This window comes from Anabrus simplex, chromosome 3 (assembly GCF_040414725.1).
Source record: "Anabrus simplex isolate iqAnaSimp1 chromosome 3, ASM4041472v1, whole genome shotgun sequence".
NCBI lineage: Eukaryota > Metazoa > Arthropoda > Insecta > Orthoptera > Tettigoniidae > Anabrus > Anabrus simplex.
In genome coordinates, this window is record NC_090267.1 from 68,339,793 (window position 1) to 68,357,197 (window position 17,405).

At 38.5% G+C, this 17,405-nt stretch overlaps 1 protein-coding gene across 1 annotated transcript in view; it reads right to left on the reverse strand.

Moving 5' to 3' along the window:
- Positions 1 to 17,405, reverse strand: part of Nup54 (nuclear pore complex protein Nup54) — a 140,183-nt gene that overhangs the window by 64,168 nt on the left and 58,610 nt on the right. Inside the window, exon 4 of the mRNA XM_067144108.2 lies at positions 15,625 to 15,795. Coding sequence (XP_067000209.2) covers positions 15,625 to 15,795 — 171 coding nt within the window. The remainder of the gene's footprint in view (positions 1 to 15,624; positions 15,796 to 17,405) is intronic.

The following is a 17,405-nucleotide window of genomic DNA, read 5'->3' on the forward strand; positions in this document are numbered from 1 at the left end:
ATAAGCTGACTTGTGCTCAATGTAAAAAAACTTACGTGGGACAATCTGGAAAGAACTTCTCAATTAGATATCAAGAACACGTCAATGCTGAAAGATACAAAAGATTCTCTGCCATGGGATCCCATATGAAAGAGTCCAACCACAAATTCACCAATATAAAACAGGACCTTCAAATTATCTGTATGATTAATAAAGGTAATCTTATGAACAACCTGGAAAACATCCACATCGTTCTTGATAAATTGGAAAACGGTGAAGAGAATCTCAACGAAAACAACGAGCATAAAAACATCTTATATGAGAATATTAGCAAATACTTAGAATGGGTAGACATGAAACAGACCAGACGAACAAGAGATTTAATCAAACACGACATCGCAGAAGCACAGCCCAATCTCCCTCCTCCCTCACATGTTATTTTAGATGGCGATAAAACTCTACTTCCCTTGTCTCCAGAGCTTTCCATGAATTGTCAAACTGTATCACATCGTTACTTCACCAGGTCGTGCTCAAAGACAGACCCTCTAGACAGCGCAGAATAAACATCTTTTCCAAACAAGAACGAGAGGCAAGATGACCTATTCTGATGACCTCCATTTTTATCAAAGGAGTCTCCAAAGAACGTTTATTTGTGCTTATTGTCAATGTTTTTCTTTTCAGTTCTTTATTTATACAGCTGAAGAGGACCACTAAGTGGTCGAAACATGTCCTGTAAGTTTTAATTTTATTCAATTTTGCCTGAGGCATTAATAAAGTATCGATTAGGTGGTTATTTATACTTACTTCTTGATTAAACATTGATACGGTCATGAAATGGACAACTTGTAATACAAGAGATGAGTCGAAAATCAATGGCATATGGTGATGTGGTTCACTTTGATCAAAAAATACGAAGATGTAGTTGAAGGTTGAAGAAAGATGTTTAAATTGGACCTTTATGGACCATCTCAATTTGATGCAATGCTACAATGTTGTTAAGAATGTGGGTTGATTGACATTCTAGTCGAAACAGAAGTGTGACAGTTGAATCATTAGACGATAGTGAGGGTAATTTGTTACGTTATTAACTGAACGTTATTGTCGACTGTCGGCTTCTTACTACGAGTGTTATAGCTGTATGTTTGAGTTGGAGGTGGAACTGTTTGATGAAAATAGCTGGAAGCAAGATTCATTGCTGAACAGCACTTTACCCCTGCGATTCATATCCCAGTTTTTCTTAGAACGACACCAGTTTCTTCTAGTCTGCCTCAGAATCACAGTTAGGAGAGGTTTATTCAATGTTCTTGCAGATGTCTTGATACAATTTTACGTGACATATGATGACCATGAACGCCCGTTAATTCACTCAAAATAGCAGGAACACTAGCACTGCGATTTGCCTTAGAAATCATGCTAATGGTCTGATCCTGGCGCAGAGTTGTAGCTCTCAGCCATCCACTGCAGGCCGTCATCATTCACAGTGCCTAATTGTTGGTATTTTTGGCACCTTTCCCTAAACTACCATTTTGAACAGGGTGAATAAAATTATTTATAGCGTAGACTGTAGTTCCTTATTCTCCGGCATTACATACCGATTTTCATTAAATTCTGTTCACCCATTTTCTCGCACCTCGGCGCTGATATGGACTTAGCAACAAAAATCCAAATTCATGAATATCTCTGTTATTATAGCTGGTACGGTAAAAATGTATAAGACATAAATGATAGGCAATTTAATAATATATAACTTTAATTATGTAGTATTTATCGATTGGTCCAATAATAACAAATATGTGAGAATTAAATTTTAGGCTTTCCCCTAAACTACCATTTCACTCAGCGTGAACACTATTATTTATGGCCTAGATTGTAGCGACTTGTTTCCCGACTTTATATACCGATTTTCATTAAATTCTCTTCAGCTGTTCCCTCGTGATGCGGGTACATACATATATACAGACAGACATTACGGAAAATTAAAACGTGCATTTCTCCTTGTTACTGTGGTCACGACCGGTACAGAAATATCATTCTTTATAAATTCTGAGCAATGTACAGACACACTTATTTTATTTATATTGTGATAAATTAAAATTAGTCAGAATTGTCTCCAAATGGCTTCTAAAATCTCTAGAAAAGTCACTAGTCGTTATCATTGAAATTCTATCTCTAAATTACTAAAAATGACCCCATATCTAGCGACTAGTCTCTACAATTGACTAGACTGATGTGAACGAACACAAGCATAGCACGCAAGAACGAGAGTTTGACGACCAATATACGAGTCGCGATATACAGGTTTCAATATACATCGCACATTCACGCATATTTCTCGCATTAATAAACGTAGACATTTCGTTTGAAAGCGGCCAATGAGCAAAGGACTTCCGACCACTCGCGTTAACAAGCTGCAATGGCGGAATTTGAAAACAAATGTATGTTCACCAAAAAATATGCTAAAATCAGGAGAAATAATAGAATAATCGGGAGGCGGGAAAAACTGTTGAAAATCGGGAGTCTCCCGCCTAAATCGGGAAAGTTGACAGGTATGCGACAAGTATGACAAGAACAAGGAAAAATTTAGGTTTTTGGCAGTGGCTTGAAAAAGTATAAACGAAAAAAAAAAAAAACAATGTCCTGCACATTTTTGGAAATTCTACATTTATACCAAAATGATCCCCAACTATTGCTAAGTCTACAAAAAAGAAAATTTGTGGCAATACTTGCAACCAGTTGGAATATACAAGAAATTATATCTCTGTAAACTGATTTTTTGGTGTGACCTCCCAACAGTTAAAAAAATCATAACTTCTACAATACTTCGCCCAATTGAACAAAATCAGGAATATCTATTCTATCAGATATAAGAGCTCAGCAAAAAAATTGCAGAGATCTAGTGCCACAAGTTTAGGTTTTAGGTGACACGATTTCCCTATGTGGTCCTAAACTTTGGAACGGTACTGTACTTCTTCCTTCCTTCCTTCCTTCCTTCCTTCCTTCCTTCCTTCCTTCCTTCCTTCCTTAGACTTTCAATTCCCACTTGTGCATTAAAGTCACCCATCCACTTTCACAAGGTTTCCAGTTTCTCCAGGAATTTCTCAATATCCTCCTCTTGTTTCCAGTATGGGGTGCATACACTTGCATAAAGTCCTTCATTCCATTTTGCATTCCCATCCGAAATTTGATTATACCATCGCTTATGTGACGATTTTCACATATTGTTCAAAGGGTTCCTTTAATTATCACCCCTACTCAGTTTCTTGCCTCTTGTCCACTGGCCTAACATAGTATGTATCCCTTTCACAGTTTCTTGTTTTTCCTTCCACTTTACTTTGCTCAGTCCTATCACTGCTACAACCCCTTTCTCAATGATCTCTTTAGCTTTCCCCGTCAGAGTCATCACACTGATAATCCCCACCTTCATGGTGTTGGTAAATGGTCGACACTTTACACAGTCCCCCCAGCAGCCCAAGAACTGCGTGTCACTTGCAGGGTACAGTAAAACCTTGTTGAGATATTTCTGTAGGGGACACGGAAAAAGAGTGTGTTAAGCGAGAAAACTTACTACTGAATACACAAATTAAATTTATCCAACAGGGATATGGAAACATTAGAAAGAACTTTTTCCGACCTGACTGCATTTTACATCGTGTATCCATGGATACAGTGAAACTATAACTACCACTTCTAAAGGTGAGAGGAGAATATTAAAACGTCTGAAAAACACAAGAGCAAATATGAAAACTTTTTCCGCTGGGGATTATAAAATAACAACAGTGCACAGAAAGGTAATAAAAAACATCAGACAACAAATATGAAAACATTTGCATGGGAGGCCATAAAAATATCAAGTATTATTGCAGATCACACTCTTTCTAATACAAATGGTAGTACAAGCCTTTTATTTCAGACCAGTGGGTTATTAAGCATTATTTTCTGGTCACACTCTTAGACAATGAATTGGAGGTTATACTCAACTATGTGCGACTACGACTTTGGCTCTCATTTTAAACGTGACAAAACTTTGATTCGACCAACTAGAATGATCAAGTCGAAACTTGAAGGTGCAAGTTTCAACATTCGCGCTAATTCTGCATGCTTAAAGATGCGGGTGCCAGTCCATTTATTGATAGATTTTAATTTTGTCTTCATTAGTAAGGAATTTCAAGACTTTTTCTGAATCCAAAACTAGGCTGGCACAAAAGAAACATGCGCCACGCTAATCAACTTCACACAGTTATGTTCCTAATCCAGATGTAGGCTATCAGGCGACAAATATTCGCTACCCTTCACTGTACCACTCAACACAAAATACATTTGTAATTTCTAAATGGAATGCGAAATACAAGCACAAACATGCTCAATGTGTTAATCAGCATTCTTGCTGGTATCTGGTAAGCAAAACTCAACATTTCTGAGGCTAATGGCTTGCTCCCAAAGGTGCAAATTATCCTGTGATGTTCATCAATTCAAAGCCTTTTCCCATAATCACACAACTGTGACAAGGGCTCTTTCTTACCTGAGTTGGAAATTATGTTCCTTTCACAACGGGTGATAAAAAACATTTTCAGTGCTAGGAAAAATGTGATCGTACTAAGCGGTAATAGCGAAAATTCATGATGCAGTAAGCGAGGTATTTTTATATGGATTTAATATGGTGAGAATCGGGACTTCGAATTTATGACCTGCTAAGCGGAAAATGTGTTAATGAGGAACGCATTAACGATGTTTCACTGTATACCAAAACCTTTCCCACCATAAGTATATGGTCACTGCTCCCAAAGAAAGAGCTAGTGCCAGCGATTCTTCAGGCCATTCCTAACATAGAGAAGAAACACTTCATGTAGCCACTTCATTGGAGGACAGAGTCTACAACTGCTGGGTTGCCACCTCCACCATCTCTGCTGTACTGGAGCCCACTTTCTATGCCTTTGTCTTCACTTATTACACCATGCCAGGTAGTACTCACCAGGTCAGTGTGCCTAGGAACTTGCCTAGGCAGGGTTGCCACTCTCTAAGGATAGGGCTAATTCTATAAAGAGGAGCTCTATCTGCTACCTCAGAGATGCCAACTTTCAAGAAAGGCAATTAGTAATGCAGCCGTTAAGGCAACCAGCGGGGGGGGGGGGAAGAAGCAGCGGCAACCGTAGAATTTTTTTCGAGATCTCAGTAACTTACGCATCATAACAAAACACTTCGCTCTGAGAACATCAACAAAGCCACTATTTTGACAATTGTCGATCACTTCAACATGGAGACTGCAACTACTGCATATCAACACGAGGTCACAAGTATATTCTTGCTACACCATAACTCTACTAAACAATAACTCTTTATTATTATCAAGGCCATCTCCTTATATATGTGCCTGGTCGGGCTTCTAGAAAGCTACATTACAAAAAAATACCTTCTCGAAAATTCAAGAGTACCGAATACATAGATTATAATGTAGAGAATATTCTACCATCATCTAGTGCCTTTCTGGAAGTTACAGTGTGTTTCAAAATAGCATGGTGGATTACAAACTATATATTCAGGTAAGAATAAATTATATAATATTAATTTACAGGTATTTACATTAACTGAACTCATAAATATTTATGTATAGCACTGTTTCATGATATAACCTCACACACAATACGATCATTCGACTACGTAAATAATAATAATAATAATAATAATAATAATAATAATAATAATAATTGTGGCGACGTTTAGTAAATTCTCAGAGGCTTGCAGACTGAACACTGAAAGGCATAACAGTCTATAATGATAATGTATGTATGTATGTATGTATGTATGTATGTATAATAATAATAATAATAATAATAATAATAATAATAATAATAATAATAATAATAATAATTCGAGCTCAATGCATTATTTACCCATGGGTGAGTGAATATTGTTTTCAAGTTATATCTGTTTATCGCACTTGAATCATGAGGAACGCAGTAAACAGGGCCATTCTTTCGAGTATTCCTCCCTAAATTTTTTGAACTATTTTTGGTTTCTTACTAGCGTCATGGTAACATCACCACACGTATTTTCCTGCAAAAGAAATCTCTTCATTATTTCAAATTTTTTGCATTTCATAACACACGATTAGCATATGTCCTAAATTTGGCAACCAATATTGCAATAAATACTTCAACAATCACGCACACATATTAAAAAAAAAACTGAGTTTGTCACCACTTTGCCACCAAAACGAAGACAGAGAACTCGCATACTTGCATGGAAGTCTGATCATGTGACAAACAAAGACAACTCCGCAAGATATACCACTTCACAGGTGGCTATTTTTCCGGTACTGGAAGCACACACTGTGTTCGACGCGTGAAAACTCTAAATATTCTTAAACGAGGAAGAGGAAAAGGCGGAGGTATAAATGATTACTGAGAAATCCGAACGTTCTGAGAATTCAAGCTGTAATGGCATTCCTTGTGTATCCTTTTGAACACTCCATATACTTACATATACAAATCAACAAAACATCGTAATTTGTGGTGTGTCATTCGTAAAGGCGTAATTACGATGGGTAATTCGTAATTATTAAGACTGAATCATAATAGCTGGCATCTCTGCTACCTACACGAGAATGAGAAGGGAAAGGTATTGTAAAAAATTGGGCCACAGTACCTTGAAATTGTGGAAAGCTACAGGTACTTGGGAAATTAACTAATGCAAGATTAGACATGGAAATCAGTAAAGGATACATTTTACCACAGTGTGAAGAAATTGGTCTGGACAAGGAAGTACCCAGGAAGCAGTAGTAATTTGCTAGTTGCTTTACGTTGCACCGACACAGATAGGTCTTATGGCGACGATGGGACAGGAAAGGTCTAGGAGTGGGAAGAAAGTGGCCGTGGCCTTAATTAAGGTAAAGCCCCAGCATTCGCCTGGTGTGAAAATGGGAAACCACGGAAAACCATCTTCAGGGCTGCCGACAGTACGGTTCGAACTTACTATCTCCCAAATACCGGATACTGGCCGGACTTAAGCGACAGCAGCTATCGAACTCGGTGTAGTAGTAGTAGTAGTAGTAGTAGTAGTAGTAGTAGTGGTAGTAGAGTCCGACTCTGTGGCTAAATGGTTAGCGTGCTGGCCTTTGGTCACAGGGGTCTTGGGTTCGATTCCCGGCAGGGTCGGGAATTTTAGCCATCATTGGTTAATTTCGATGGCACGGGGGCTGGGTGTATGTGTCATCTTCATCAGCATTTCATCCTCATCACGACGCATAGGTCGCCTACAGGCGTCAAATCAAAAGACCTGCAGCTGGCAAGCCGAACTTGTTCTCGGACACTCCAGAGACTACAAGCCATATGCCATTTCCATTTTCCAGCAATAGTGGTAGTAGTAACAGTAGTGGTTTTGTATGGCTATTGCTAGCTTGGTGCAGCCATTGTAATGTAGACCCTTCGATGAGGGTGGACAGCGTGTGCTGTTTATAGGAAACTGCGTGTTTGTGTGGGGAAGGATAGTGGTGTGGGTGTGTATGAGCTGCAGGAATGTAGGGAACAACACGAACACCCAGTTCAGGCCAAAGGAATTTACTGTTTATGATTAAAATCCTTTGACACATTCGGGAATCAAACCCGGACCCCCTAAGACTACAAGCCAAGATGATGACCAACCAACTATGGAGCTGGACACTAAGAGGGTTTACAGAGGTGATGTATAAGATATATTACTGTACTGCCCATACTGATATATGCAGTAGAGATATGGATATTGATCAAAAGACAGGAGAGTCAAATCTAGACCAATGAGATGAATTTTTTAAGATAGAAAAGACAAGGAGAGACAGGGTAAGAAATGAGAATGTTGGGAAGGAAATAAGAGTAGAAAAGCTTTCAGACAGAATGGGGAGAAATAAACTGAGATGGTTTGGATATGCTAAGAGGATCGAAGAAGGAAGAATACTGAAATAGATGATGGAGGCTAAAATTCAAGGAAAGAGAACAAGAAAATATTTCGATTCCATCAGGAATAGAATCATAAGGAGGAACATGGACTTGAACACATTTGAGATGAGCAGCAATCGTGGTTGGATAGAAGACAGAAAGGTGCCATTAGCAACTAACCTGGTTGGAGCTGAAAAAAGGAAATTTATGATGATTACTTCTTACTAAGAAATGACAAAAATGTTTAAAGGCTCATTCTAGTTGACAATTTATTATCCACATAACTGATTTTTTCCCTTTTTTTCTGCAAGTTGCTTTACGTCGCACCGACACAGTTAGGTCTTGTGGCGGCGATGGGACAGGAGAAGGCTAGAAGTGGGAAGGAAGCGGCCGTGGCCTTATTTAAGGTACAGCCCCAGCATTTGCCTAGTGTGAAAATGGGAAACCATGGAAAACCATCTTCAGGGCTGCTGACAGTGGGGCTCGAACCCACTATCTGCCGAATACTGGATACTGGGAGCACTTAAGCGACTGCAGCTATCGATCTCGGTCATAACTTATGTAAACATTCAAGCAACTCAAGTGACTGTTGATATAGTTATCAGAAGAAATAGGTAAATAGTCCAAGGATGCTACTCTCCATTTACAAAATCTCGGAAGTCATATATCAACATTAGAACTGTAGAAGCCAGGTAAGGTCAGGATCATCCTACCATACGTGACAGTAAACCTGCGACTGACTGGCCGAAGGTCAAGCGGCCATTACCAAACTTGACACCCAAGATGATGATAACTGCAGAAATCTCTACTAGAACATCCAAATCTGTAACTACCATCACATCTACCTGGTACTGTGACTTTCTGGAGAAAAATAAAAACAGGATATTCCAACTGAATGAGTGGCCTGAACTTGAAGATAAGATCATGGGATGTATCCCTAACATAAAACAACAGCTGGCACTTAAAAGAAATGCAATAATCAGTTTGAATAAGGAGGTGGACAACAAGGTAAATAAGACAGGTTCTAAGAAGGAGGGTGATAGTACTTCCAGCAAATTCCTGTCCTCAAGACTTCAATATCAGCCATGTTCCAACCGATATTACAATATTTGACTGGAGTGGTATCAAGTTTGTAACCATGGTAGTGTACAGTTTGGAAAAACATGTATAAATACAGAAGAAGTCCGTTATAGCAAGAGTTCATAATGGCGAAAATTTTACTCGCTATAGCGGATTGTCGTTATATCAGATTTTTTTTTGTAAAAGTCGGGAAAAAAACCCATACACATTAAATTCAGTATGAAATTGCAATCAGTTTGCTCACAATTTGAGTTTTCGCAGATAATATCCAGACTGCGGCTTACTTGTTTGTTGTTTTTCGAAATCCGATACTACGTGAAAGTGTGTGTTTAATTTCATTCTGAAAAATATATATTACCGTATTTCTCCGAATCCAAGACGACTCCCACTTTTTCCTTCAAAAAAATTAATCAGGCTTAAAAAGTGCTTTGTAAAATCATATGAATGTCTTTTCTTATACAGTACGAATTTTTAGACTGTAGATGCCGAATACTGGCATGCCGTATTTTTTGCGGCTGTACAATTTTGCTTTATTTCAGTGGGTTTAATAACCATTTAAAATTGGCATCATAATATCGAAGGGAACTCGTTGAAAATTTGCCAGCAATACACATTCCACGCGTCTCTACAATACGACGATCCACTAGGAAAATATTCTAGCTTACTATAAAACTGTTACTGGTACTTTCACTCAGCGTCAGATATAACTGGCTGCTGCTACACGCACGTCTTGCTTGCCAGATTCGGCCAACTTCAGCGGCTAGCGATGTAGGTATAGGTCTTAATCGCGGACTTTGAAAGTCAACGAGCGAGTTTATTGCGCCGTGGTAAGGCAATTCCGCCCATGCATTTTTGTGAACATGCCTCACAATTTCATCTTCAACTTCTTTAAAGCGTCTTTGTTGTGGGCCACTGAATGCATTTTTTGTGCAGTACGCATTTTTAAGCTATCTTTGTCTTCACGGTAACGCCACATATGGGCTTTAATTAGGCCTATGCCGTATTTTCTTGCTGCTGCACAATTATTATACATTTCCAAGTGTTTAATAGCCATGAACTTAAAATTGGTGTCATAACATCCACGAGAACCCGTTGAAACTTTTCCGGCAATACCTGTTGCACGTATCTTTACAATACGACGATCCATCACGAAAATACTTCGGCTGTCTATAAAACTTAATTTTACTAAGCGTCAGGCGCGCGCGGTTGGTGGGTGAAAAGAAACAGAGTGGTTTGGTTACTGGGGTAGTTGCCAGTGGTGTTCATTACTATCAGGCAGCGAATGCAAAACGACCCTTGATTTTTCACACGATATTCAGAGAAAAAAAAAAAGTCTTGGATTCGAAGAAATACGGTATCACTCCAGAGGCTTCTGTGGCAAACATTTCAGTTTTCTTTTTCAAACTGCATCACCTAACCTAACTGTATATGTATCATGGAAACCTATTTGAAACGCATGTAGAGAAATGATAACCTCCTCGCTAAAAATTGACATGGGAATAGCTTTCCGAAATTTAACTAGATGCGAGAAAATATAAACTATCCTCTGAAATCAGTGATAGTACACTGCTATATCTTGAGGTGTATCACTTTCTTACTTAATTTCAGTATACGGTATACCATTAAAATTAAGAGATTGTTTACTTCAGCCTATATTTTTAACGAGTTAACAACTGCTATCGGCCATGTTATTTACACATTTATTACGAAAACGCCTTATCCTCTTCCATTTCGAATTTTCTTTTGAGAATAGCAGTCAACAGGTATTACTAATCGACTCCAATATTGCCTTTGAATGTTGACGAGAGAGCTCGCAAATGCACATAGTGCGAAAACTACACTGTACCGAAGATGATCGATCGCATTTTGTGGCAAACGTTTCAGTTTTGTTATTCAAATAGTGTCACATATCCTAACATATCTGTACTACATGTATGATGAAAACACACTTCAAGCGGGAGTAGAGAATTTATAATCTTCTCGCCATAAATTCACATGATTATATCCTTTCTGTAATTTAACGGACGCGAGAAAATATAAACGATCCTCGCAATCAATGACGAACTCTGCCATATCTTAAGGTGTAGGCCTATCTCATTCTTACTTAATTGCGGCATTTAGCATTAAAATTAAGCGATCGTTTATTCAGCGTTTATCTTTAACGAGTTAAAAACGGCTATCGGACACGTTATTTACGCATTTATTACGAAAACATGTTCTCCTTTTTCATTTTCCTCGCGGAAGAGCAGTCGACGGGTATTACTAATTGACTCCGACATTGCCTTCGAATATCAACGAGAGAGCTCGCTGGTGGGATAATACACAGTTTAATATAGGAATTTTGAAGGGACGGACAAAAGTTATCGTTATAACGGGGTTCTCGTTATGTGCCGTACTCGCTATAGCGGACTTCTACTGTATGTGGTAAAAGACTGCATTCCTTCAATGTTTGCAGAAAAAATTATTAATGTGGCAAGAGAGAGGGGGAATTCTGCAGTGGAAAGGAAATATGACATTTCTAAATTGTGTGTTGGAAATTGGAGAAAGAAGGGCAAATTACTTTCAAGCAACAGCAATAGGCGTGCATTCATGGATCATCGGCTAAGTTCCCTCAATTAGAGGAAGTAGTTCTGGTATTTATTATCACCAGGTGCCACTTTGGATACTACAGAGATGTCAACTGCAAGCTATGAACATAGTTTAACGTTAAGAATTTCATACTTAGGTTCCGTATTGAAACAAGATTTACATCAAAGAAAGGACAATAAGTTCCACCTTTTCAATACTATATATTGTGTGAAAGTTTTATATTATAGTTAAAACATCACAACTTTTGTACATTCGGTACCAGTTTCGACAGATTCTCTGTCATCATCAGCCAAGGATAATTGTACAAAGACAAGTATAAATCATGACTCTTGTGGTGTGATAACAATGGTGAATTAAAAATATACATTGTATGATTAAAATAGTATATACATATATAGATTGAAGGTCAGTAAAATGAGAATAGTCATATTTCTATGAGGTGTACACCTTAATATTTCTAATTGAAAGGATAACTTGTTAAGAGAAATTCTGTTTTATGTAACATACAGTTATAGTGAAATTTGATTGTAGGCTTAAATCTGTAATATTTTAACTTTTTGACCAGTCGATTCGTTGAAGTCATATAGCCATGTTTGACAGATTAAAAAGGTAAACAAACATTTAGTCAAATGGTGTTCCACATAAAATATGTACAATAAAATTCGATTGGAGCTTCAACTGGACTTAAGAAAGGAAGAATTATGTTAAAATGTTCAATGCAATGTCATGAACATAGCACGAGAGCTTGGTGTGGCACATGATTTTAAAGTGAACAGGGGCTGTATGTAATTGTTTGTGATAAAGAACCTGTAAGCCTATCTTTAAAGGGCAAGTAATATTCTACTTTTCTTTTGTTTTAGGTCAATTTCCAGTGGACTTCCTGTATACCAGTACAACAAATGCAACTGTGGGCAATGTTTCCTTTTACCATACTTCTTAAATAGGCCTATAGACTTTTATGGCTACGTACTTGTATAATAAATACATATGTTTCATGACAATGTCATCAAAATGTTTATGTCTCGTACAACTTGGGTGTGCATTTTGCGCAAAAGTGCATGGTACATGAGCAAATACGGTACGTACATGCATATACCAGGTGAACCAGCTGACCCTTATTATGCAGTTTCATGTCACCTGCTCTTTATAGACTACCTGAAAGAGAAAAGAAATATACTTAGCCAGGGATTTAGTGATATGTCTAATTTCTGTCTATTTGTCCTCGGAACTAAAACCAAACATGCCAACATAGCATTCATAAGTAGTGAGGATAACAATGAACCACAAAGCTGATAAACGACATACTTGTAGGCTGTGGTTTGTCAAGAGCAGTTAAATTATATCAGCCTGTATAGATATTTCCTATACCCTATAGTGAACTAAAGTGACATGCAACAAGAACTGCCCTGTGTTTGTCAACTGAAGCTCCATGTACAAGTAACAATATATTTATGCAGTGTGGGACTCAAACCACCTGACTAGCACTCCGATGCTTATCCCACTCAGCTACAGAACAGATGTGTAAGGGCTTGTACCAAGGACATCTAGCATGCAATTCTCCCTTATTTTGCTGTTTCATCAATATATTGTGTATTGTGGTTTCAGTACTAATAGCACATTTGACTAGATCTAGAGCCCTGCGCGGATAAACAAAATATTATCTGCTCCACATCCGCACTTCCTTCATCCACATCTCCAAATGGTTATCCACGAATATTGCAACTATTTGACTATATTGTACCCAAAGAAATGAAACAGACAGATCTGTTAATATAAGTACAATAGGCCTGATAACTGACAACAGCTCCCTACAGTGACACGTTTATGAGGGATTTCCTTGTGCGACAACTACCGACATATTACCAATATAGTTGGTCCGTTATTGGACATTATAAATTTTCCAGCTAACTCATTCCTGGTTACCAGCGTTTTACCCCAGAGTGCTAAAGTGGGCACATCAGTTGGTAAATATCACACCTACCAACACGCATGGCTAGTGCATACCGTGTATCAAACATTTCTATTTCGGTGCCTTTGTTCCTTCCCTGCACTAATTGCGCGCAGGAGCCAATTAGGCTTAGGTCAGATTTATGCCTTTATGGACTCAAGGCTCTTAGTACAAAGGCCATCCGGAAAGTGGTACCCGTGGTACCCCGCAATAAAGACACAGGCGTAAATATTAACAAATATACACATTTTTATTGGAAAGAGCATACTTTACACTACTTCTTCACATAATCTCCAAGCAAATTTAGGCATTTGTCATAACGTGGGAAGAGTTTTTGTATTCCAGCGTCATAGTCTTCCGCCACTAGCGTATTGAGATACGTAGTCACGGCTCGTTTAAGTTCTTCATCGCTGTCAAATCTTTTTCCCGCCAGAAAGTCTTTAACCTTCGCAAAGAGATGAAAATCCGAAGGGGCCAAGTCCGGGCTATACGGGAGATGGTCGAAGGTTTCCCACTTGAATTGCTGCAAAAGTTGTTGTGTTATCACAGCTGCATGAGGCCTGGCATTGTCATGAAGGAGAATGACGCCTGTAGACAATAGACCTCTCCGTCGATTTTGTATTGCCCGCCGTAATTTCTTTAATGTTTCACAATACGCATTAGCATTAATTGTGTCACCACGGGCCATAAAAGCAATGAGCAGTACACCTCGGCGATCCCAAAAAACGGTTGCCATGAGTTTCCTGGTGGAGAGAACTCTCTTGAATTTTTTTGGTTTGGTAGGTGAATGAGCATGATGCCACTCCATTGACTGTCGTTTACTCTCAGGTGATGCATAACAAACCCATGTTTCATCCCCAGTAATGATGCTAGTCAGGAAAGAGTCTCCTTCATCGTAATAACGTCCCAGAAACGTCAGTGCTGCAGCCATAGCTTGGTTTTATACTCCTCTGTAAGCATGCGAGGGACCCACCTTGCACAGATTTTTTAATAATGCAGATGGTCTTTGACAATTTCATGAACAATTGTTCGAGACACATTAGGAAAATGTTCACACAGTTCATCAATATTGACGCGCCGATCGTTCCTCACGCATTCGTCTACTGCGCTCAACAGCTGGTCTGTAATGACAGATGGTCTCCCTGAACGCTCCTCGTCGTGTGTATTCCCCCTCCCCAGGCTGAAGTTGCGACACCAACGCCGAAGAGATGACTCGTTCATCACATTGTCTCTATACACCTCCGTTAATTGGCGATGAATATCACAAGGTCGAATGTTTCGTGCATTAAGAAATTTAATCACGACCCTCACTTCACAACTGGCGGGGTTCTCAATTTGTTTAAACATTTTAAACGATCACAGACACAACACAGGCAATGCTAGCGTCACGCAACCTTGCACAGAGCAGGCAGACAAGCCACTGACGCGGTCTGACCTTGCCCAGTGGCTACCCGAGTCATCAACGCTTCATGCGGCGCTAACGGGTACTACGTTCCGGATGGCCCTCGCATATCACCATTTTTCCATACCACTGTCAAGGGTCACCTCACCACAAGCAAAAAATAACTGCATGAAGTGTATGAAAGACTCACTTGCCAAGATTTCTAGAGTATACCTGAGTGAAAATCAATAACATAATATTATTTAGAAATTATCAGCAAAATTAATTGCAATGCCATACAGTTTACATCTGCCAAGACACTAACTTTGTGGATATTCCCGGATAAATACGTGAATATCCACATCCATGCAGAGCTGTAACTATTTCTAATCAAGTAATCATTTGGTATGGCCTAAACACCTTTATTTGTTAGATTAATGTACAACTGATTGAAGAAATGTCACTTTTTGGAACGGTTTGGAATGATTTGATGATCTTGTTCTCACCACGATGCAAGAGGTTGACAGTCTGGTATGCTTGCAGTTGTTACGACATGGGAGGTAAGCAGAAGACTATTGACCGTCATGACTAACGTCTCTTATTGGATTACATTTCGTCCAAAATTTTAGGGGGCAACTTCACCTGGTATATAAAAATCGTGAATGTCTCATTAGCGGAACAGTAGATCTGTACGCCCTGTTCACTAGATTGTGAAGTTTGTACCACAAACTGACACTTACCCTTGCCTGTTCCCCACAGTGCCTGCAGCAGGTTCCATCGAGCAAGAATTGTGTCCCTCTCATCTCCATACACCTGGCACTTGAAGACAGCATTATATAAGGCTTCTAAAGGACTAGGTGCTGATTCTGGCATGGTCTGAGGCAGCTGTTGTTGCTGCTGCTGTCCAAAACCTAATAACATAACAATCAATTTAACCGCACAGTTAATAGCCCCAATACAGGAAAGTACAACTTCAAGAGAAGAAAACTAACCAAACTACACAGATTAGGGAGTCTGTAACAAAAAACAGACCTAGCTCATACACCCAATTGTTTGTTTCACAAAAGGATGCTTTCGGAGAAGACATGTAACATTTCACAACAGCAAAGTTCTATTGAAAAAAGCTATTCAAGAAGATCCGTTATTTATCTAGCAACAGGAGTTAGTATTTTATAACTTGACCAGTTGTTCTTGTGAGTATTTGGTGCTGTACCATCTCAAAAATCATAATCTTACCACAAAACTAAAACAAAATGAATAGTGATTTATAGGATAAAGCATTTAACGTTACTTTTTCTCCTTCCAGACCCACTGGGTAGTGTGATGTACTAGAGGGTGACCAGAATACCAAAACAAAAGCAAAACGACAGTTTGAATATTTCAACACTTAAAGGAACAAAACCGGGACACATCTGGTATGATCTACATAAAAATTGAATAACACTTGATTATATTGCATAATTATTTTGAACATAAGTTAAATACAGGACTAAAGTGTTTATGATTACAGTTACATATTATTGGACTTATCATTATATTTATGTGAAGTCATTATGTCCTCCATAAGCTTTTATTCTCATAAAAGTCAATACATACAATATCAAACTCATTATTGACACAATCGTTACTTTCACAGTCTTGATGTTTAAATGGTTCTTTTTATCTGACCACAGAGAACTTGTGAGAGAGAATTCTCTCCACAACTGCATTTGTTTTGGGACTACCAGAACAAATTCAACAACTAACAGTGAGGTTTTTTGGTGAATTTCTTTTTCTTGGAGCACCATAAATATGTCACACCACGTTATGTCCACTTAAGCATTTGTGCTCTTCCATTGGAGTTTTTAGGCTGCTTTGAACTGGAGTTTGCAACTTAATCCAATGAAATCCAATCCAATGAAATGCTTATAGTGGTTTGTGATGGTTAAAACATCTTTTTCTCCCAAGATGCCCTCATCTTTCAATTCTGAAATAATCAACAACATTTTAAAGCTTTGAAAGTTTGCAGCTTTCCAACTTGTAATTTTCTTTCTGGGCAATTCCAGTTCTTCTACCACTTCAGTGGCCAAAATATTTTCTTTTTCTATTTCCATTATTGTTGCTGAGAATATTTTCAGAAGGCACTGAATGAAATGGAGCCAAGGAGTGATAGTTAATCTTCAAAAAATTATTCAACAATGTAGAACATTTGTCTTGCAAAAAACAACTTCTAATGGCCGGTTTCTGAAATGACAGTTATCTGTAGATGGGTAGTTACCAGTGACTTAAGATGGCGATATGTTTAAAATGAGTTTCCGAAACAACAGTTATCGGCTTCTTCACAGTTACCTGCGCAACGACTGGTAACTGCAGCTAGTGCTGTAGTTACCTCTATGTTAGAGCTGATTCCAACAAATACCGCTTTGAGGCGCCACTCCATACCGTTTCGTACAAGGTCTTATATAAGTTTCGTAAACATTAGAAAGTGATAATGAAGTGGTTATAATATATTTACAGTCATTCATTGTAGTTCTAACGTGCT